Below are 23,407 nucleotides of genomic sequence, written 5' to 3' on the forward strand. Positions count from 1 at the left end.
GGGACATACACAATCAACTGTATAAAATCAATTTCTAAAAATCGACTTCTATAAAATCGACCTAATTTCATACCCCGAGCGTAGCAATCTTCAGAACAAGAATCAAGACTCACTTAGCTTGTTTAACATTTGATTGACTGTTTTGTTTTGTGTTATTTTCTGTAATGGAAGCATTTAAAGGACTGTATAAACTAGTGTATGCGGGGTTGGCTTCTTACGCCTTCATAACATGTGGAAATTGTTTCAAACTGCAGCGCCATCCTTTCCCACAGCAAGCAATGACGGTTGGGTTTCACATTTAAAAGGAGGGGCTGTGGTTTTTGGGTGGATGTGCAGCACACACCTCCCCCCACCCCACCACGTGGCTATTCTCTGGGATGATCCCTTCACCCCTCCCCCCACCGCATGGCTATTCTCCAGGATGATCCCTTTTAGCCAAGTGCAAACAACCCAACATGAACAGGGTCCTTTTACTGTTCCCTTACAAAAATTCCCCTATTTCAACCAGGTGACCATGAATGATATCACTCTCCTGAGGCTAACACAGAAAGATAAAGACCGAATGTTGCTTGAATGCGACCAAAACCCAGGACCATTCGCTGCCATGCTTTGTGCTGCAATGATTCCAGACTACTTGATACTGGCTTGGCGTGGTAAAGTGTCTGATTGTGGAGGACAAAGTAAGGTAGCCCTCCCCAGAAACCTTCTGCAAAGGCTTACAGAGTACCTCCAGGAGAGCTTCATGGAGATGTCCCGGGAGAATTCCCGCTCCATCCTCAGATACGTTAACAAACTTTTCCAGTAGCTGTACTGGCCGCGAATGCATTCCCGATTCTTCAGGGCAAATCAGACATTAAACACTATTGCTTTTAAACCCTGTACTGTTTAAAACTCACCAGAGTTGTGTTCTCCAGCTTCAGGGTTGGGGATCCCACCTTGGGAGGGTATTGGCTCCAGGGTGATTTAAAGGTCCTGGCTGCCGGGGAGAAAAGATTCACCGCTTGCCTGCTGCTCATTCTCCTCTTCCTCCTCATCCACAAAATCCTCCTCCCTGCTGCATGAGACTCCCCACTTGAAGGTGTTCACAGACAGTGGTGTGGTAGTGGTAGGGTCCCCCCCTAGAATGGCATGCAGCTGATCATCGAAGCGACATGTATGGGGCTCTGCCCCAGAGCGACCATTTGCCTCCTTTGTCTTTTGGTAGGCTTGCCCGAGATCCGTAACTTTCGCGCGGCACTGCTGTGTGTCCCTGTTGTAGCCTCTCTCCACCATGCCCTGTGTGATGTTTGGCATATACATTAGCATTTCTTCTTTTTGATTGGAGTTCGGCCTGCACAGATTCTTCTCCGCATACAGCAATCAGATCCAGTGTCTCCCTTTCGGTCCATGCTGGAGCTCGTTTGCGATTCTGGGGGAACTGCATGGTCACCTGTGCTGCTGAGCTCGCCATGCTGAGCAAACAGGAAATGAAATTCAAAATTTCCCGGGGCTTTTCCTGTGTACCTGGCTAGTGCATCGGAGTTGAAAGTGCTGTCCAGAGTGGTCACATTGGAGCACTCTGGGATACCTCCTGGAGGCCAATAACGTCGATTTGCGTCTGCACTACCCCAAATTCAACGCAGCAAGGTTGATTTTAGCGCTACTCCCCTTGCTGAGGAGGATTACAGAAGTCAATTTTAAGAGCCCTTTAGGTCGACGGAATGGTGTTGGTTGTGTAGACGCATTCATTTTAAAATCAACCTAACATGGCTAAATTCGACCTAACCCCATAGGCATATGGGGCAGAACTGTGCATATGGCTGAAATACATAGAGCACAAGTCAGCCTGTGTATGCAAAGGTGGCTTAAAGCTCATCTTGGCATTGTCCTGATTCTGGTGCTACTCTGTGCAGTCACATCTCCCTGCACCATTTTAGCAGCATGAGACTGCTCTAATTTATGGTGGTCAGCAATGGATTCAATGAGCTGAAAAAGCAGTGGAGAATTGACATAGTTTGAGGGTCTGGCCATGTCCACTTTTCCCTGCTAAACTTGCCAAGGAGAGAGAGAGGCAGTGGCAACAGAGCAAGAGCCTCTGCACTGGCTTTACACAACTGATGATAAATCATGGGGTGATCCTCCTTAACTTGAATAAACTGATTGTAGATTTAGATAAGATTAGGCTGGCAGTGTCGCTACACTAGACAATCTGGTCCAGTGTTTTCAAACATTAATTCCAGTGGTAAGTGTCTCCCAGTGAATTTCAACTGGCTGAATAGGGGTTGGGGCGGGAGATGCCCTCACACATAACTGGTTGCTAGACCTTTGGGGTTTGAACGATAATTGCCAAGAATTATACCTGGAAATAAGATGTCACTGTAGAGATTTCAGTTCAGGTGTCCTGATGTCAAGTTGTTTACAAGATGAGCAGCTGCATTCTGCATAGCTGGAGCCAGCAGGAACTCCCTTGTTACTTTTAAATGCTTTTATTACATCTTAAAGAATACTTCTTTTTGATAAGAAATAAAAATAAAAAGATGGAAATTGTTTCGGAAAAAGAACAGAAGGATCATCAGCTACTCGATGTCCTCAGTCCTACCTCATAAACTTACAATAATTAGCCTTGTCAAATACTAGTGATGGTAAGATACTGTGAACATGTAAATTGCTACATAAGAAAAAGTATAATTATTCCTTAGTCAAAATATTTCTAGTGAAAAATAAGTCTGAACTCAAATGCTTTTAGAAAAGCTGCCAAATAAAGTCCATTCTCTGTTTTCTCTCCATGCTTAAGTAGAGCAATGGGTATAAAAGAGAATAAGCATAGATTGCACTCCTAAAAACTGAGGGAAAATACCAGTATGGAGCATTCCTAAATTCACCTAACACTAGCAGGAAAATACAACTTTATTTTCCTTATGTAAATCTTAAATGAAGGACATGTATCTGATAAATATTTTTTTTCTTACAGGTGCCTTTAAACCCTTCAAATGCTATAATATCTCAGTGTATCCTCTCTATGGAAATAAAATAGGAACTCCACATTCCATACAAGCTTATGTTCAAGAAGGACGTATGTATATTAAACTATCAATACGGTCAAACCCTCTGTATTACTCTCTATCTTGTAATAGCATCTGTGTAATGTGCTTAAGACCTGTGTTACTAAGGGAAGGAAGTAGTGATTAGTGCATAGAACTGTGAGTTAGGATTCCTGGTTTTTATTTTCAGTTCAGGTATTGACTTGCTGTGTATTTCATGGAAAGTAATTTAATCTGTGTACCTCAGTTTTCCCATTTTGTGATATGAGTATAGAGCTTAATTTGCAGGGTTGTTGTAGGTTTGAGTAATGTTTGTAAAGCACTTTGAGAAAAGTGCTTTACAAACATTGTAGAAGAAAGCTGCAGAAGAAAGCTGCCACAAAATGTATTCAAATTGTTTTTATTATTGTAGATATGGGCCAAATCTTAAACACTGCAGTCTCATTTAGACTTTAGTTTACGGTATTTTTCAAGGATGTAACTGACTGAATTTTTTTATATTCAATTTTACTTTTTCCAGTGGAAGGGTGATTTTGGGTCACAGACTAAAATGACTAGCTTGAAAAGTTTGAGTTTTGCTCTGTTTTTACAGTGTAATGGAAAATATATGTTTCTCCTTATTAAGATTTGTTTAAATGGTAGATAATCTTGCCGTTTCACATTGGGCGGAAATCGTGCATTGATTACTGTTTTTAGTAGAACTGTAATGTGAATTGGCTGAATTATACAGCTAATTGTAAGATCCAAGTTTGGTGGTAGATTCAAGATTTCAGGCTGTGGACTGGTGAAGCCTCCAGGGAACTGGGTACAGTACAATGATAATAGAGCATATAATTGTTAAGGAAACCTCGATGTATTGGCTTATTCATGAAGGTACAGTTGCTGGTTGGTTTTGAATGCTATTTAGTTATAGTTAAGATGCTTTGATGGTAGTGGTAGTTGATTGAGAGAGGGACGAGATGTTATGCCTTTTGAGTGGACTGGAGCATACAGAGCTCTTGCTAAATAGTTTTCGAATTGTGCATATAGAGTTTCGATTACATAGGTAGGGAGGCTGATCTTGTGGACGGAGCATTGAACTGGGACTTGGGAATCCTGGGTTCAATTCCCCACTTACAGACCTCCTGTGTGACTAGGGCAAGTCACTTAATCTGTCCTGTGCCTTGGTTTTCCATCTGTAAAATGGATGTAATAGTTTCCTACCTCACAGGAGTGTTAAGGATAAAATCCTTTAGTGATTGTGAGGTGTTCAGATACATACCATCATCACCACAGTAATTATCAAGAGAGAAGGTGCAAACATCACCCAAGTAGATGGCATCTCTGAAAAGATGAGAAAAGCTAGGAATAGTGTCTGATCTCTGATAAAGGGTATATTAGGTAAATAGTACCTGTTCCTTTATATCTCTGCTCTGTACAGTTTAGTAAAGTTGTGCCATTTAAAATACTTTATGTACATTTATTACATTTCTGTATTTTTTGTAGGTCCATCAGTTGGTCCTGTGGCAAAAACAGACAATCTGGGGAAAAATGAGGCTATGATAAAATGGAAAAAGATTCCAAAAGATAAAAGAAATGGCTTTATTATTAACTATACAATATTTTATAAACCTGAAGGTGGAAAAGAATTAAGTAAGTAAAAGTTCTCCACTCTGTTACACCAGTGTGCTGACCCAGGATGTCTGTTACTTTATGAAGATATCAGCATACAATACCTGTTGTTACTTAAAACACTAGAAAGTTTTGCCAGAGAGAATTTCACTCTTTGTAGGCTAAAGTGGTGACTGATCACTTTCCAGATAGTTATGTTTCAGGTGGGGGAGCAGCAGAGTTATCTATGATTTGTGTGCTTTATCATGGTCACCAAATGTGCTTTGCTGTTCTCTGTCATTCTCTTCGCAATTATATAATGCTAAGGGCTCAATTATGTAGAACCCAGGCTCAGAATATCTAAGAGTATGTCTACACAGTAAAAAAACCAAAACAAACAAAAATGTGACAGATGTAGTCATGTTGCTTAATGCACTACTGGAAGGCATTCAGATACTATAGTGATGACTAAAGCTGTTTGAAATTTTCTCAACTAACATAGTTTATTTACCAAAAAACACAGTTTCAATTGACTGGAAACTATCAGTGAGTTTGACTCCACACGTTTTGGCTGGGAGAGGTTTTCAGGGCTGGCTTCAGAGGGGTGTGTGTGTGTGTAGGAAATGTATGATGTAGGATGGGATGTAGGAAATTGCCTGTCCTTCCTGCCTGTCTTGTAGGTAGGTACTGCTGTATCCCACTGCTTTTTGTCATTCCATATTTCAGAAATGCTTGTTGTGTCAAGGTCCATTTCCATTGCTAGGCGTTCTTTCCTATTTTTGCTTTAAGCTTCTCTCTTGGTCTGTAGGCATTTAAGGCATTCTAGCTTTTATTTAAAAAAAAAAAATCTCAAACCAGTGGGTCCTATTGGAACTTCATTTGCTTCTTGGCCCAAATCACAGTAGGGGCCAAGAGTACGCTTGCCAATATGTAAATGGAAGAAGGAAGTTGCAACTATTCCTATATGATGTAGACATCTCCACACTTATTCTTGCTATCTTATTTCTTGTCTGGTTTTATGCAATATGCTCTTTGCCATGCTATCTCTGAAGACCACTCAGCTTTCAAGATGATTCTGTTACTCTCACATCAGTGGTGCTGGCTTCCAATTTTCCTTGGGGGTACTCAACCCCCACTCAGCCACAGGCCTTGCCACCACTCCACCCCTTCCCCCAAGGCCTGCTCTGCCTCTTCCCCTGAGTGTGCCCCATTTCCACTCCTTCCCCTCCATCCCAGTGCCTCCTACCTGTTGCAGAAGAGCTGATCCACGGCAGGAAGAGGAGCTTGCCTGCCGGTGGGTGCTAAGCATCCACTAATTTTTTTGGAGCATCCATGGAGTTGGCACCTCTGTCTCAGATCCTTAATTATTTAGACCTGGGGTTCTCATCTTGTGGGTGGTCCAGTGACAGACTGCAGAATCTCTCACAGAAACAATTAAATTGCAGGATTGTGAAAATTATACAATATAAAGTTTACCAAATATTTTAAAATCTTAGCTTCTTAACCGATTCACTTGTCCCTAACAACAATTTAATTCTGCATTTCTAATTCATGTTTAGACAGTGGATAGTCTAACAAAGAAAATTATACAAACTTGAACAATCATTATTTTGATAGTTCTTAAAGTTCTTCTTTGCAGTTCAGCCTGACCTTCCTTGTGTTAATGGGTCTAAATATTTTCAGCCCTACAATTTTTCTGTAATTCTGTGAGATCTCATAAATAAAACTTTTTTGACTGTTTCACTGCTTGAATGGAAGACATCCAAGAAACACCTAGGTGTGGCATATAATGGTGGTGTTAAGTATGTAGGGTGGACTGGACTGTGCTGTGCTGAACAAATGTGGGATGGTAATGCTGTATTTTAGTTCAGACATAAAACCAAGGTTCTACAGCTTGCAATAACAGAGATGCCATAGTACTTTTATTAAGGGTAAAATATTGGCTCTGGTTATTATATTTTACCTATCTAAACTCAAGAGTGAATTTTCAGTTGGATATAGAATTATTCACTTTCTGTCCTAAACTGTGATGTTGTATTGTTATGCTCTGTTTAACAATTTCAGTGTTCCACACTGATGATCCCTTTGATTATATTTTATTTCAGCTTGTCTCTAAAGCATTTGAGGATCTTTCAGTGTGAACAGTGCTATATAAATGTAAAATTGTAATGGTTAACACTTGCTTTTCTTTAATTTCTATATCTTTTTTTATTTATAATATCTTTGTCTGAAAAGATGAAACTGTGAACTCTGATGTTCTGCAATACAGACTGAAATCTCTGCAAGCAAACACCCAGTATACTGCTCAGGTCATGGCAGCCACCAAAGCTGGTGGAACCCATGGAAACAGGATAACCTTCAGCACTTTGAAATTCAGTAAGTAATTTTCAGTGTTAACTGTGATTGCTTTTCCAGTATTTTTGTGTAAGAGACAGAGTTTTTTGATTTAGGCATTTCTTAGGCCAATCCCAATCTACTCTGCCTCTGACTTTTTGAACAAAACAAAGAAAAATAAAAAATTAGTTTAAATTTAGTTCAGCTCATTGGAAGACATTGTAAGCCAAATCTACAAAAGATTAAAAGTTTTAAAAACTAAGGTCCCAATACTGCAAGCAACAATGCACAGGCAGACTGTTGTGCTCACATGAATCTCTGCGGAAGATTGTGGCTCTGCGCACATGCAGTAGTCTGCTTCTGTTAATTACAGTCTGTTAATTACAGGGCTGGGACCTACTATGTCACCAGAAGGGGAAAATGTGTATCTTAGAAACTGGGCTCAAAATATTTATGCATTGTGATTTCTTGTTGTCTTTTTTTTTCCCCTCCCCATATGGAACAACTCCCTGCTAACCAATCACATTTTCCTCTGAATTGAACTTGGCCAGTAGGATACTCAATACACACTTGTGGTTAATATAAAATCTTTTTCTTATTTTCTTACTGTCTATATTTGTATCTTTCTCCTAGGGAGATCATAGGATAGCTATGAATTGAAGTTAAAATTGTTATATCAAGATGTTAAATGGAAGAAACAATGAATGCCAACATTTCCTTATTTCTGCTGGCAGAACACTCTGAGACATGTCCCCTGTATCTGACTTTCTGTTCATTTTGTAGTGTGCAGGGGGGGGTGGCACTGGATCAGCTGCTGGAATAAAGCAGCAGCTAAAACTGGAAGCAGCTGTTCTGAGATCCTGGGAAAGGCCCATTACATAGTACTGTCTATAGCTCTGCAGTTGTGATTAGAGCTAGGCAAATTTTTTTTGGACAAATAGATTATTCACCAAAATATGGGTTTTTTTGGTTGACCCAAAACTTCTTCCCAGCTGAAGGCAACTGAATCAAATTTGAGAAGTTTTACAGGGCCAGCTTCAGTAAACTGTCAGGGTGAGGGTGTCTGTCCTTTAGTTCAGTAGTTAGAATGCTTGCTTGGGGTGGGAGACTCAGGTTTGAATCCCCACTTTGGAGCAGGGACTTGAACTCAGATCTCCCACATTCCAGGTGAGCAGTCTAACCGCAAAGCTAAAAGCTGTTGGGGGGGGGGGGGTACTCTCTCCCTGATTCAGAGGAGGGGTTTAAATCTAAATCTCCTGCCTCCCAGATGATCACCAGGATATAGAGTCAGTCTCACTCTTTCTTTCTTTGGTCCTGTGAATATTAAAGTATTTATACAACGTGGAGCAGCTTCAACAGGAGATACTGAGAGCAACCAACTTCAGATTAGCATGTAGTCTGATGGTTAGGATGCTCATGTTAGGAGCTGAGTTTGAGTTACTGCTCCAGCAAGGAGAATCAAATTTGGATCTCCAACATCCCAGGCAAGTGTCCTAACCACTGGACTAAACGTTATGAGTAATGGATATGCCCAGAGACAGTTTGCTGAAGCTACCTAAACTTCTCTGGTTTGATGACAGATTTTGAACATTTGTAGGAAATGAACCAAATAATTATTTTCTGGTTTGGTTTGTGGCTTGATACCAGCTGCCAACTAGACATCGAGCATCTCCCGTCGACATAGCGTAGTGCGGACCCCGCGGTAAGTAGATCTAAGTATGTCGACTTCAGCTACATTATTCACATAGCTGAAGTTGCATAACTTAGATCGATCTCCCCCGTAGTATAGACAAGGCCTGAGCATGTGTTGTACAGTGGCAGACAGTATCTTAGTCAGTTGGTCAAGGATGTGACAACCAGAGCTTTTATAACTTGTGCTAATAAGATGGCTTTAATTATATAGTCTAAAAGTGAAAATTTGCTCTTTAGTGTAATATACTAAGAAATGTTTCAATGCTTGTTCTTTCTCTAAAGGTGAAGAAGACTTTATTTTTATAACATTACCGTTTGGATTTTGTATGCTCTTATTATTAATCCTTGGCATAACCTGTACTCTAAAAAAACACACGTGAGTAAATTTTTCTGTACTTGTTAAAGGTGAAAATAATGCATTTTAACACATAAAAAGTTAGTATTTTTATTTAAAAACAATGCTGGCTTGTTAAAGACTCAAATCTGTCTGGAGATAAGAAAATGTCCTGATTTGCTAAAATTAAACAAATAGACATATGTTTAGAATTATTGTGACTGCAGCCAATAGATGTATTTCTTCACTAGTATTTGTTTTTGCAACTATATCTCTCACTCACACTCACCCTATATTTAAAGACCATGTAGGTTGCAAAGTCAGACAATCAAAAGTTAGGAAATGTCAGAACTAAGATTGTCTGTGCAACCTTAAGTTCAGTAGTTAGAATGCTTGCTTGGAGTGTGGGAAACTCAGGTTTGAATCCCCATTCTGGAACAGCATGTGCTGGGTCATCATCCAAGAGTGCCATAACACGAAATATATGGCAGAATGTGGGTAAAACCACAGAGCAGGAGATATACAATTCTCCTCCAAGGAGTGCAGTCACAAATTTAATTAATGCCTTATTTTTTAATGAGTGTCGTCGGGATCGGCCAGAATAGCATTACTGACTAACGAAGCCATACCAGAGCCAGCCAGGACAGAGTGGCACACCCATGCCACCACTGTTTTCTATATCAACAAGGGGAATGAGATTGATCGCCTCTGCATATAAAGCAGCAAATCTCTGAAACTGGTGCATCAGTCCCCAGATCCTGCTGTCTGCAGTCTATCTTCCTGGAATGCAGAAGGTAGTCACAGACTCACTCATCGGATGTTTTGCTCATCAGATGCTCTATCAACTGTCAGGTGGGAACTTCACAGCTCAGTGGGTATATGACATGTTCACATGATGAGGGACTCCGACCAGAGACCTATTCACTTCCCAGTTGAAAAGCAAATGCACCACATACTGCTCCAGGGGAGCTCTCGGCCATTGTTCCTAGGGCAATGCTCTCCTGATCAGACCAACTCAACTACGCCTTCCCTGCACGACCACTCTTGCCTGGAGTGCTGCACAAGAGCTGATGAGACAGAACAACGGACATTCTGGTCGCCCCCTGCTGGACCAGACAATTCTGATTTCCCAATCTCCTCCACATGTCATCCTGCCCTCAATTCTCATCCCAAACTTCCCCAATCTGCTGACTAGGGTGACCAGATGTCCCGATTTTATAGGGACAGTCCTGATATTTGGGGCTTTTTCTTATATAGGAATCTATTACGCCCCCATCCCCTGTCCTGATTTTTCACACTTTCTATCTAGTCACCCTACTGCTGACCCAGTACAACGGCGAGATCAGGCATCAGTCCACATGCGCTCCACCTCAGCGCGTGATATTTGGATGGGCATCTGCTTTACAATGGTTGTGTTCTTCGGCTGTACAAGATATTTTCTCCAGCAGCAGGAAGAATTCCACTGGACAATGTTACCAAGCCAGGTGGAGATGTTTCTTGTCTTGGGCACAACAGTGGGAATTATCTTCATCCTGGATTACATTCTGTCTTTAAAGTCATTGGGTCTCGCCCTCAGCTCTTTGAGAGTCCTCTTACTGGCAATTAGTATGTTCCACCCTCCAATGGAAGGTTGCTCTGTCTTTACATGCCCACTAACTGCTAGGTTTTGGAGAGGCCATTAGCAATCAGGAGGTCCTCTAGACTGTTTATTGCAGTAGCGGAGTGACTTAGGGTACAGGTCATCACCATCCAGAGAGTCTCCAAATGGATTTCTGATTGCATTAAACTCTGCTACCTACTATTGGGCCTCCCTCTCCATCCCCTTTCCCCCACGCCCCGGGGGGGTGGGCTCACACCATGAGAAAGCAGGCTTCAACCCTGGCCTCCCTTCAGACATACGTAGGGCAGCCACGTGGAGGTCGGTACACACCTTTGCAGCACACTACACCTTGGTGCAGGACTCAATGGCAGATGCATCCTTAGGCACAGCAGTTCTCTGCAAGATCATTCCATCCTCATCCTCGCACCTTTCTGCCACTTAAGTACTGCTTGTTAATCACCCTCAGTTAACATAAGAGAGTCTCCCTACTGTCATATTTGGTGCCTGTTCCAGCCTTGGCCTGGAGCAGAATTACAAGGAAAGTGTGGCTTTGCACCTGAAGTCCTGGGCTGGAACATGCTCAGTTGCTCTGTGAGAATAGTGCATGCACAGTCTGGTCACATGTAGATGCTGTGAGGTGTGGTACCTCCTCACTGATGACAAAATCTTTGGAGACTTTAGCTACTAAACCATTAGAAGTCTTTACTGAGCATGTGCAAACTGATTTTTTTTTAAAGGGTTACAATTTGGCCAAATTTGGGCAGATTTTCATACGAAGAGCAAAAAACATATCCCTGACATAAAGGCTACCCCTGGCCAAATTTCCAGTCCCTGCTCCAAAGCATAGGATTCCTAAACTTCACCAAGAAATGGTCCTAAGACTTTTTAACACTGCAAAACAACATATTTTCCCCTAACTTATTGTCAGAAAAGACTGAGCTGTTTAGGCTGAAACTTTAAAAATCTGCCGAAGGCAGCCATCTGATGTGGAAAATTTCAGCCCCCAAATGTTAAAATTTGGTAAAGTTATAGTGATTGTTAACGGGGTCTTATAATAGGAAGCTTCGAGTAATGTTGGTACGTAGCAGTGCCAGCTCCACTTATAGTACCCACTGTAACATAGAGCTTATATAGCCTCAACATTGTTGTAGTCTCTTGTCTTTTATATTTTTGTCTCTCTCTCTCTCTCTCTTAATATGTTTATGAAAAACTAGGCCCCAAGCCTGCAAAAACCTAAGTACTTGCATAACTTTACTCATATGTGTAGTCTATAGGTTTCAAAGGGACTACTTATGTGAGTACAGTTATGCACACATGGAAATAATTGTGAGTTCAAGGATATAATTGGTACAGGCAGCAATTCTGTTTGTCTTTAAAGCATTCACAAAGCTAATTTTAGTTACTAATGTTTATTAAAGTGGTTTATGCACTTTTTAATATATAAATACATGAATTGGCTCTGCCCTATTTTGGCTGGGAGCTCCTACTGTTCAGGTTGTGTTCCCATGTAAATTCTAATTTTAAATTTATTTCTGACTGCTACAGACTGCTGAGTATTGATTTGGAGACAGTGTCTTGAGTGCAGTCAATCTTTTCTGTGAAATAGGCTGATAATTATGTTACAGTTTAAAAAAAACAAAAAAACAAAGAGCACATTTTTGCTGCAGAGTTAACTCGAATGTCATCCACATGCGCAAACCCTTCACTCGAGTTGGCTTGCCTCTCAGGGGTATTGGTAAGGCTATGATTTTGGCATGGGTATTTTTAATAAAAGGTATGAAGAGGACATGGGCAATAAACAATAAATCACAGAAATGTACACACAGTAATGCAGTTTTCACTACATCAATACAACTGCCTGGGGCCCCACGCCACAGGGCACTCTGTGAAGCTAAGTTAAGGGCGGTGGGGCTCAGGCTTCAGCTGGGGCTGAAGCCAAAGCCCAAGCCCTGCCACAGAATCCGTGACAGAATTGTAGCCTTAGGTATTGGCTTCATCTCAAGTCAGCACAACTCATCAGCTGCTAATAAAGCCACATTGAGGAGTTCTTGTATTGTTTTGCACTGCGGCTGTTCTCACTTGAGCTAGGTTAACTCAAGAGGAGTTAAGTTAACTTTACAATGAGGACATGCTCTAAAAAATAACCCAGACACTCTTCATTCTAAGCCTAATTTAGGCATGTCATAATAAAGATTTGGCTTATGTAGCTGGAATAGTTACAATTGCAGCTTTATTTTCTGTATTTAATGGTAAACATTGGTTTAAACCAAAAACTCAGGTTCCAGGTAACTCATTGGTATTGCTTTTAAACAATTTTTCTCTAGCCCATGAGAATTGACTTCTCTAATAAGAGTTCCCCTTATTATAATAATTAGATAATGAATACAGAGAAAGGACTTCCCTTGACAAATGTTCGCCATTCACATTTTCTGTATTTAATCCTTTCATGTACTGGTACAGTATTCCTATGGCATTCATCATGTCAGTCATCTAATTCCTACATCAAAAGGCCAAATCTCCTTTCTGAATTGCAGGTTGAAAAAGGTTTGCTGGCCTGATATACCAAATCCTGCAGAGAGCATTGCTGTGGAGTGGCCTACTGATGTGCTTAAGGTAACATCAGATTGCTGTTAAGAAAAACAAATATGTGATGTGGGTAAATGTGAGTAAATTTTCTGATAAACAATTGAAGCATGATGGACTAGATAAATTAAATCAGTGATGATTATAATGATGCTCTCTCAGGGATGAATTTGACCAAACGTAACCTTCTTTTATAGATACCTCCATAGGCACCTATATTTACTACTTTCTAATATAGCATGATATGTTGTACTCCTGTAGTTCATTTTCCCCAACTTGTCTTGAATGAGATGAGTTTCTGCCTGTGATGGGACCTATGTTCCAGATGCTCATCTGTCTGCCCAGTTAAGTGGGCAGTCATCTCTAAAGTAATTCGCCCATTCTCATTAGATTACAACATATCTTAAGAGTTTACATCCTAAAATATGAGTCACAGTAGCATGTTTAAAATTATAGCATTTATTACCCTTTTTTACAAGACAAAATTCATACAGAATAAGTGTAAACAAAACCATATTACTAAAACTGTCAGATGTTTATACTTTTGTGAAGTTTTGTTGCAGAGAAAGATAAAAGATAAACTTAACAAAAACTGACAAACACTCATGAAGAATGTCCTAGCCTGACCCTTCACAGGAGATGACAGGTATGCAGGAGTCTGCATGCCTGTCTCTGAGAGGGTCTGAGAGTGCTTCTCTGTCACCCTTAGTTCTTAGTGTTTAATTTCCCAGGCCCCCTCTCAGCTTTCCTGTGGTAGACTAAGATCAAGGTTCTTCTCTGAGTGCCTGTCATTGTGTATTTTTCTTTTGGTGCACATGTGCTTGAGATCAGAATCTTTTGGCCAACAGTGTCCGTTGAGCTGTGTCTGTGCCCTGCTTATCCTCAGGCCCCACCTTCCCCACCCAATGGTATAAAGAGCAGAGTGAGTCCAACTGACCTGTTCCTCCTTAGTGCCTATCATATTATCGTATCATATCTTCAGTTTTGCCACTGGATCATTTTCATTTATTTGCATAGTATTTATTGAAATCTAATAGAGTTGGACAGATGTCACTAAAAGTGTAATTTAAAGACAATGGGGTTGCAGGTATAACTCAGGGAAAATTTTGCCTGTAGAATTTACCGGTGGTCATATGCAAAATGAAAATACTCTAGCGTGATTCCTGGCACAGTTTGAGTTTACAGGGCTTGTCAGTTAGAAAACAGTCATTTTACTAGTAAACTGAGAAAATTTGATATGGAATCATTGAGACAATAAATGTGGAGCTTCACACTGCCATTTTCATAGTCACTTTTCAGAAAACTGTTTTTCAAGAGAAATGCATATCAAGGTTTCGTTAACTGGCTTCTTAAACATACAGACTTGAACAGAGCTGAAGTGTGTGTGTGGGGGGGGGTGTTCTTTTAAAAGATCTTTCTAATGTATCTTTCTTTGTACTGATGTAAGTTTCAAGGGTCTTTTTTTTTTTTTTTTTTTTACTGACAGAATAATTCGCCTCTGAAGAAAGTACAATCTGAGGATGGGACAGTAGATCCTGAAGGCATCTGTGTTTTGGAATCATGCTTTCTTGCTGAAGACCATACTGCATTATTAGTAAAGAGTCATGAGAACTATGATTCTAAACATACAAATGTTTGTAAAAAGGACGTAGGTAATGGACATAAAAATATTTTTTATGGTGAAGAATATGAAGTTGTAAAACCACTATCACCATCAATTCCATATATAGTTACAGAACAAGACCACAGGAGTCAAATGCTGCTTTCAGCTTTGATCCCTACCAGGAGAATCCAACATCAGCATCTAGAAATATCAAAAGAGGGCTTATGTAAGTCCTTGCATTCTTCAGTCAAGAATTCCAAAGAGAATGAAAAGGAGGAAATTCTAGAACACACAGATTTCAAAGAAGAAACTAAAATCAATCCATATCTGAAAAATTCTGTAATACAAGGGAATTTCTAATTTCTGTGAATTTGCCAGAATACAATAAGGAAGCCAAAAACCAGTTGCTTGTCTTAGCCCCTTTCCAGCGAAACACTCTAAGGCAACCACATGTGACACTGGACATCCTTTGAACTGACCACAGCTGATCAGTACATATCTGCAAAGTCATTTTGAGGTATTGTACTGTCCAGCTGGTCTCCTGCTTTCTCTTGGAGGGAGTGTTGCCTTCCATAAATACATGCATTCAAGTTCTCTTGGCATCACTTACTTGACTGAAAATTCCTAGTTTGTTTGAACCACTTTGAAGGAATTCATGCATTTCATCATCTGTTAATTTTGACTTCATATTATTCTGTTTAACAGACAGAGAAATATGTGCCAGTAGTAAGGCAAAGGAAGCACACTTAATTCTTCTTATCCCTCCCCTTCCAGTTTACTAAAACAAATTTATTTTTACCGTGACAGCATCCATCAGTGCAAGCAGGATGCTGATTTCCTTCTTGACAGTCTCTTCCTGAAGCTGGCTGTTGCTAAGGCAGTGCATGCTTACTCAAACATAGCCAGGATCTTCAAATCCCTTCCTTTCTTCTTTCTTAAAGTTACAAGAAATAGAACTTCTCTTTTCCCATTCTTCCTTCCCTTAACTTTTGTTTTCAGTTCTATTTGTAGTGTTCCTGCTATTTGTCAAATAATTGGAGGCTTCACTGTTCCTCTTGCCACTTTAATCGTCTGGTTTGGATGTTCTGCTTCCTGTTTGTGTCTGATAAGATTTTATCTGTGGCCATAGATTTTGCTGGATTCTCTGTCATGCTCCTGTTTCCTTTTCTCTTGGTTTTATCTTCTGTATTTTACTCTGTTTTTCATTTCTCCTGTTTGTTTGTCACTCATTGTCACTCCATGTGCCCCATCCTATCATCTTACTCCTTTTGTCACTGTAGTTCTCTCCTGGCCCTCCAGCTGCTTCTCCAGTTGATGCATTGACTTCCTTGACTGAAATGGCTTAATTGAACACAGCCTCTTGTGTAGAAAAGAGCACTGAATCTATATTCAATGCAGTGTTTCTCCTCTAATTAAAGGAAAATGCTTAATCGAACTGAGTAGTCAAAGGAGTCCCTGGAAGATTATTACATTAAACCTAGACTTTCTGGAAATTACACTTGGAAATCCTAGAATCTTTTTTGAGTATGCCATCTTTAGAAATGTCTAGGCAAGTAGGACTCAGTCCTGAGCTCAATTTTGCGCTATATAACTTCATTGAGTTCAGTAGTGTTACTCTTGAAATGAGATCAGAATCAGTCCCATAGAGAATTCTGATAATTTGATGATTTGCAAAAACATTAAAAAAATGACCCATCTCAGTTGCTTAATACCCAGATATGCACACTTGTAAGTGGATACTTCAGCACTTAATTCCAATTTCCCTTTGGTTTCTACTGCCTGTCTTTCTACCATCCCCATCTTCCTGTTCTTTGGGATGATTCTGTATGCACTCTGGTGATGTCTCAAATACTATTATTCAGGTTAGGAGGGTCGGTTAATTGTGATTAACTGAGATACAATATCTAACAGTTCTCAACCCCATGAACAGGAGGGAGTTAGTGGCAGATTTCATTTGTGATGGCTCGTTGACTCTAGACTTCCCTCAGCCTCTGCCCCTTGATCCGATTTATTGACATCCCAAGACATGCTGCAAGGCCTGCCTGTCTTTCCAGGCTTTCCCTGAGCAGGTTACTCAAACTGGTCTCAGTGAAATGTTTGAAGGGAAAGAATTTTTTTTGGATGGGTTGCAAATGTTGGAAATAATTCACCTGAATTTTTAAAATGTTTTTACTGTAATATGCCAAGTGTATTAGATGTTTTTGACAAATCAAAATAAGCAAACCTATTGAGCATGGAAGAGGGAAACTCTTGTGGTTACACCAGAGGCACATTAAAAATCAAAAGAGAAAAATGTTCATAGGGGGACTGGGTCTTTATAGACCTGAAAAATGGAATCAAAAAGTCAGTTAGAGTAAAGGCCAAGCCGCCTTCTGTTTTTATATAGATCCAATCACACTGACAGAGCTCAGTAAAAAATATTAAAAGTTAAAATGACAAGTGTTCAAGTCCCCATTCATGGTTTGGGCAGCCAGGCCTAATGAGACACGTGGCTTGTCCATTGATTATTTTCAAGATATTATTAACCATTTTCATTTTCTTTGCATTTTATCCCAATAGCACAACAAAGGTGACTGAGGGTATGTCTACACTGCAGCTAAGTGTGTTCCTCCCAGCCCACATGGACAGACAGATGTGTGCTAGATCTCCTTGAGCTATCAGGCTAAAAATAGCTATGTGAATGTAGCGGCATGGGCTAGCTACCTGAGTAAAGATCCAAGCGGTTGGGTGGGCTTGTACTCGGTTGGCTGTCCTGTGCGGCAATGTCCACACTGCTATTTTTAGCATGCTAGCTCAAGCAGAGCTAGTGTGTGTGTGTCTACCTGGGCTGGGAGGCATGCTTCCAGCTGCAGTGTAGATAAATTCTAAATGGTGCCAGGGACTGATAATGGGCTATAAAGCCATTAATTTTGAAACCAGTGAATTGAATGTAGCCCACATTGGCAGTACCCGGAAATTGTTACAATGTGAAAAGGGTTGGGAGACCAATGTGAAATGAATTGTTGGTCTGCTGGCTACCAGAATTTGCATTAATTGGCACCCTAAGACCAGGACTCCTAGGCACTACAGTAATCATCATCATCATCCTGGCTGGCATTCTTCATCTGGGGTACTGAATGTGCATGGAGAGTCAACTTAATCCTCTTACTCTTAGGGGTGATCCCTCCAAATCAGAGCTGAGGCTGCTTATTGAGACTGTGGGAAAGTGTGCATTGCCTGTTGTGTATAATTAATGGATACTAACATTTACTATTTAAAAAAACTTTGGAAACATGTTCCTGCAAACACCAAATTGCCTAGAACTTTGCTCAAACTTATTCAGTGTGAATGCAGAGATTGTCTCCTGGACCATCTTCCCTCCCATTGACCATCAAATAATATCATTGTGGCATCTGTATCAATTGTTTACGTGGGGAAGTGATATTAGGGAAGTATTAATGCAATTTAGCTGCTGGAAATAAGGAGACAAACATGTGACCAGCTTTCTGAAGACCACCAGTAAGTGCTTCACAGATCAGCATTGGTTTATAGACCAGTTAGAGAAAGTGGTCTAAAATGTAGGACAGTCTACACTATAATCTTTATTAAATACTGGACTGTATGCATAAATGCATGTACTGCATGAACAAGACCAATAATCTGTAATCTTTTCCATACAGTCAAATACTTGTGTATAAAAAAGCCAAGTGATTGCAGTCACACAACTATCATATCTAATGCACTATTTTAATCAGATGTTTTCATTTATTTTTGAATGCATCTGCTCTGTATCAGTTATTTAAAAAATAAATCAGTAAGAATTTTAAGGTAGTAGTGGGGTTTTTGTGTTTGGTTGGTTGTTTTTACTGCTTGAGCATGTGAATACACACCCTTAAATTTTCTAAGCAATGAGAAGTGAGGAAGGATGGGTTTTGGTGAGAAAGGCATAGGACTGGGAATTAGGACTGGCTCTGTTCCCCTTTCTGTGTAATCTTGGATGAGTCTCTCCATACCTCAGTTTCCTCTTCTGTAAAATATCTATTTGTCAAATGAGTAGTGAGACTATATTTTAAAGCACATTTTGATCCTTGGATAAAAAGTGCTAAGTCAAATATAAAGTAGCATTAATTTCCAATGAGAAATGTAGCTGTACTGATGGTTTTTGAGGATCCAGGTTTTAGTGGTGGGACATATAAATTCAAATTAAGTGTCTCTAGTTCATTCAGTTATTCTGGGAGACCTAACTTAGTCCCTACTGGTTAATGCACCATTCACAGGCCGTCTGGACTGAAGGAAGGAACTTTTTAATTGCAGACTCAGTAGTTGCAGAACGATAGTCAAGTATGCATTTGGCTGTCTGAAAGGGAGATGGTGCCATTTGTGTAATAGGTTGGAAGCAGCAGAAAAAAAACATGCCAACCCATTATATCACTATGTTGTATTCTGCACAATATTCGTGAGAATATTTGCTCAGTGGTAAGAACAGCAGATGTCCCATTGTAAATGGAAACACAAGGGGAAATATTGTTAGGGATGCCTATTGTTCTTATTTTGAGTCTCATCCCTGAAAAATCAGCCATTAGCCCATGGAGGGGGGATTTGGGTTCACTGTGTGCAGTGCTTATAGGTGATGCCAGTGAGGCCTTGTTCAAGTACTTTTTAAAAACTCTGCACATTATTTTAACTTTATTTAAGAGTTTCTGACTTTCATGCAATAATGAGTCATAATGTATGAATTTTAATTTTTTTATTATGAAACAACAGTAGTGTAACAGACCAAAAATAAAGTTGTTATAGAAACAATACTAAAACAACTTTTAGTCAAACATACATTTAACAAAACAAGAGTGCAGCTAAAATTGACGATGCAATGCAGGGCAGAACAACAGTTAAGGGGTGGAGGGCCTGAAAGTCCCAGGGAGTACATGCTTTGGTTCTGCCTCTTGTTGTTCACGGGACTTCTGGGATTGAGTGGCACAGTGCAAAGTTATCAGGGGCGCTGGGGTCCCTGGTGCAACTGTCCTCTGTGCCCAGAGGTTGACTCTACAAGGAGAATGGCCTCTGGGACCACTGCTGCAAGGGTAGATCGGGGAAGAGTTGCGGGGTGGTCCCAATATTGTATTGTTGAGGGGCTGAAGAACATGGCTGGGTCCCAGTACACAGGGCTGCAGCACCTGCTGTCCTAGCATCAGCCTGTGATGAAGCCGTGAATTTTGGCTTGATATAGCCTCCATAAACTGTCTCTGTATCTCCCTGTCCATTTCCAAGCTCTCTCTGGCTATGGTAATGCTTTCCCTGGTGACTGCAGTGCTATCCTCGGCCACTGTCACAGTCTTATTTATGAGCTCCATTTCTTTCTCCCTGTGGGTCCTCAGTACTGCCTCCACTTCTCACCCAGCTTTGATTTGGGGGGAAGGGGGGGGAAGACACTGCTATGAAGTCTGAAAATGTCTCATCCCGACTCTTTCTTTTTTGCCCCCCCAGGTTGGCCAGGCTCTCCAGGCCAGGCCCTCCAGGTTGGCCAGGCATTTGATAGAGGCCCTGTCCTTGATGGTCTGGCCATTGCAGGTGCTGTAGCTTTTGGAGTATGAAAAAAAAATCTGATTATTGTTCATTTTCCAGACAGGCCATGATAGCATTTTTGTAATATATGTTTGTGACTTTACCTCCCTGAGATTCTTCCCAGTCTTGGGGAACCTCAGAGATGGTAAGTGGTATGTGCATGGGAAAGGTACTGGTTTGAAAAAAACACCCCGTTTATTATTTTTAGCATGCTAGCTGAGATGAGACCTAGCACAAGTACGTCTACACAAGCTGTGAATCACACTCGTAGTTCACAGTGTAGATGTAGCCAGAGAGCAGCACCTGTCTTGATAAGAACAATGGCTCTCAACCTTTCCAAACTACTGTACCCCTTTCAGGAGTCTTTGTTTTGCGTAAACCACATTTCACCTCATTTGCTTACAAATTCAGACATAAAAATACAAAAGTGACACAGTACATTATTACTGAAAAATGACTTAATTTCTCATTTTTACCATATAATTATAAAATAAATTGGAATATAAATATTGTACTTACGTTTCAGTGTAGAGTATATAGAGCCCTATAAACAAGTCATTGTCTATATGAAATTTTGGTTTGTACTGACTTGTGCTTTTTATGAAACTTGCTGTAAAACTAGGCCAATAGGTGAGTTGATGTACCCCCTCCTAGAAGACCTCTGTGTACCCCCAGGGGTATGCATACCCCGGGTTGAGAACAACTGGATTAGAGCACCCTCATTCCCTTGTTTAAAGACTAGGGAACTGATGAGCAGCTTGGTTTAAATCCCACTGAAAGTAATGGGAGATGGCCATTATTATCTAAAGGAAGTGTTTTGAGTTTGACTTTAGCAATTATGAGTTCTGGTGAAACTTAAACCAAACCTCCACACTGTAATAGTATAACACAGTTTAGCATTCTGTTTGGCCAGTAGGTGGCACCTGTATAAAATATCTTATTTAAATGAACCCTGGCCATACGTGGGAGAGCATTCCAGATAGGGTGACCATATTTCCCTATGCTGAATAGAGGACACCTGGTAAAATTACTCGTATTCAACCACGTTCAACGGCAATCAATCGTTTAAACATTCAAATTAACATAAAGTTGACTGAGCCCCTGTTAAAAAGAAATACTGTGTAGTTGGATTCTTCTTATCTTTAGGGTTCACAAACAAAACCTACCTTCCCCCCCGCCCCCAAAAACACATGGGGAGAGGTGAGAGACACTCTTTCTTTCTCTCTCTCTCTCTCTCTCTTTTGTACACCTCTCTCACACACGAGGAATAACTGATTGACCTGACTTTCCCTGTCCAAAGCTCTCCGCCCTCCATGCCTGGTTGGGCCCCCGTGACAGACCGGCCTCTCCTGGTACCTGGCACCTAAGTTCCCTCTAAACTGTGTGGCTGCACGGTTGCCTATTAAGCCCCCCTCAGGGCTGCGGCGGGGAGAGGTGCTCCTCCCCGCCAGCCCCAGCATGGACCTGCCTTGGCCAGGGGAGGAGCCCCTCCTTTAGCTCGGCCCAGGCCTGCCAGAGCTGCTGGGGAGAGGAGCCCCTCCCTGGGCCCAGCCTGTCTGGGCCCAGCCTGTCCCAGCCCAGCCCCGCTGGAGTTTCCGTGGCTGGGGAGAGGCGCCTCTCTCCCAGCCCTGAGCTGCTGCGGTGAGAGAGGGCTGGGGGGGGAGTCATCTTTCCCCACTACAGCCCCAGGGCAGCCTGCACCCCAAATCCCTCATCCCTGGCCCCACCCAAGAGCCCCCCCCCCACACTCCAACCCTCTGCCCCCGCCCGCACCCCCAGCCAGAGCCCTCATCCCCTCCACACCTCAACCCTCTGCCCCAGCCCTGAGCCTCCTCCCACACTCCAAACCCCTCAGCCCCACCCCCACCACATGAATTTTGTTATGTGCACCAACATGAAGGTGATGTCCACTATTACCTCCGCACTGGTGCACACAAAATTAATTCCGCACATGGACGTAAAAAATTAGAGGAAACACTGCCTGTCACCGCATCTTCCCAAAGCAACACACTGGGGGAAGGGGGCACGTAGGGTCACATGTCCCCCATCCCCAGATTTCTGCCAGGATTCGCACCAGAATGTGGTCAGTAGCAGCCTTTTGGCACTGTGTTGGAAGGAAGGGACAGGAGCTGCTGCAGGGGCAGGAGTGGGGAAGGTGAGGGATGAACTGGCCTGTGTATTTGTAGAGCTCATCTCTTCTTTTCCACCACCCTCTCCTGGCCCGGGCTGGAAGCAGCTTGTCCCTTCCTGCCCACACAGTATCTAAAGGCAGCTAACACCTCCAGGCTGCCGCTGGCCACCAACATAACCCAGCCGCCTCCTGTCCCCTGGCTACAGCGTGGGCAGGAAGGGGTTAAGCCCTAAGGATCCATTGTGCACCAGGGCCCGGGAACCTGATTGCAGGAACTTCAGTGAACCAGGCCAGAGAGGTGGATCAGCAGATGAGTGTGCCTAGGGGATGGAGCAGCCCCACGCTCCCTGGGGACAGGCCCCAGGGCAGGGGGAGGGACATGCGGGTGAAGAGGGTGCTAAGCCCCTGCTCTGGAGGCTGCTGTGGATCCTGCAGGGTCGGGGTGTGAACAGGCTGGAAATTGCTTCATCCCCTGCCACTCCAGAGCTTAGAGAGGCTTCCCTGTGCCAGTGCTGGGCGGGGCTTTGGGTAATGCAGGGCTTGGCTCTTCCTGGCCAGCACACCAAGCTGGAGGGTCTTGGGGTTTCCTGGAGCACCAGACCAGCCAGAGAGGCAATGAGGGAAGGAAGGAGCCTGCCATCCAGGGGCTGGTTCTCTGCCAACTCTGGGAGCGGGATACATCCTGCCGGAGGGGATATGGAGAAGCAGTGGGGCTGGTGGGGAGAGGCAAAGCAGGGAGTGGGGGGGAGCACATAAAGGGCTGATGGGTGGGCAGCAGAGGTGACAAAGAACTGGCCGCCACCTGGTGCCTGCCCGAACTCACCAACTACTGCAGCTCGCAGCCTGTGCTGGCCGGAAATGGGATGCGGGGCAGGGCCCTGCTGGCTGAGAGCCAGCACGCAGCAGGGGCTGTGCTGATGGACCAGCAGGGGGAGCAGCTGGCCCCACACGCTGCATCTTTGCCCCCTCACCAGCCTTG

General features: G+C 42.2%; 1 protein-coding gene across 1 annotated transcript in view; it reads left to right on the forward strand.

Annotated features, from left to right (window-relative positions):
- IL31RA (interleukin 31 receptor A) overlaps nucleotides 1-19,540 on the forward strand; it is a 64,243-nt gene extending 44,703 nt beyond the window's left edge. The window contains 7 exon segments of the mRNA XM_043546922.1: nucleotides 2,951-3,052; nucleotides 4,506-4,652; nucleotides 6,846-6,986; nucleotides 8,919-9,012; nucleotides 13,105-13,183; nucleotides 14,640-15,096; nucleotides 15,099-19,540. Of these exon segments, the coding sequence (XP_043402857.1) occupies nucleotides 2,951-3,052; nucleotides 4,506-4,652; nucleotides 6,846-6,986; nucleotides 8,919-9,012; nucleotides 13,105-13,183; nucleotides 14,640-15,096; nucleotides 15,099-15,229 (1,151 nt within the window). The 3' untranslated portion in view covers nucleotides 15,230-19,540.
- Nucleotides 19,541-23,407: the final 3,867 nt, after the last annotated feature.

This window comes from Chelonia mydas, chromosome 5 (assembly GCF_015237465.2).
Source record: "Chelonia mydas isolate rCheMyd1 chromosome 5, rCheMyd1.pri.v2, whole genome shotgun sequence".
Taxonomy (NCBI): Eukaryota; Metazoa; Chordata; order Testudines; family Cheloniidae; genus Chelonia; species Chelonia mydas.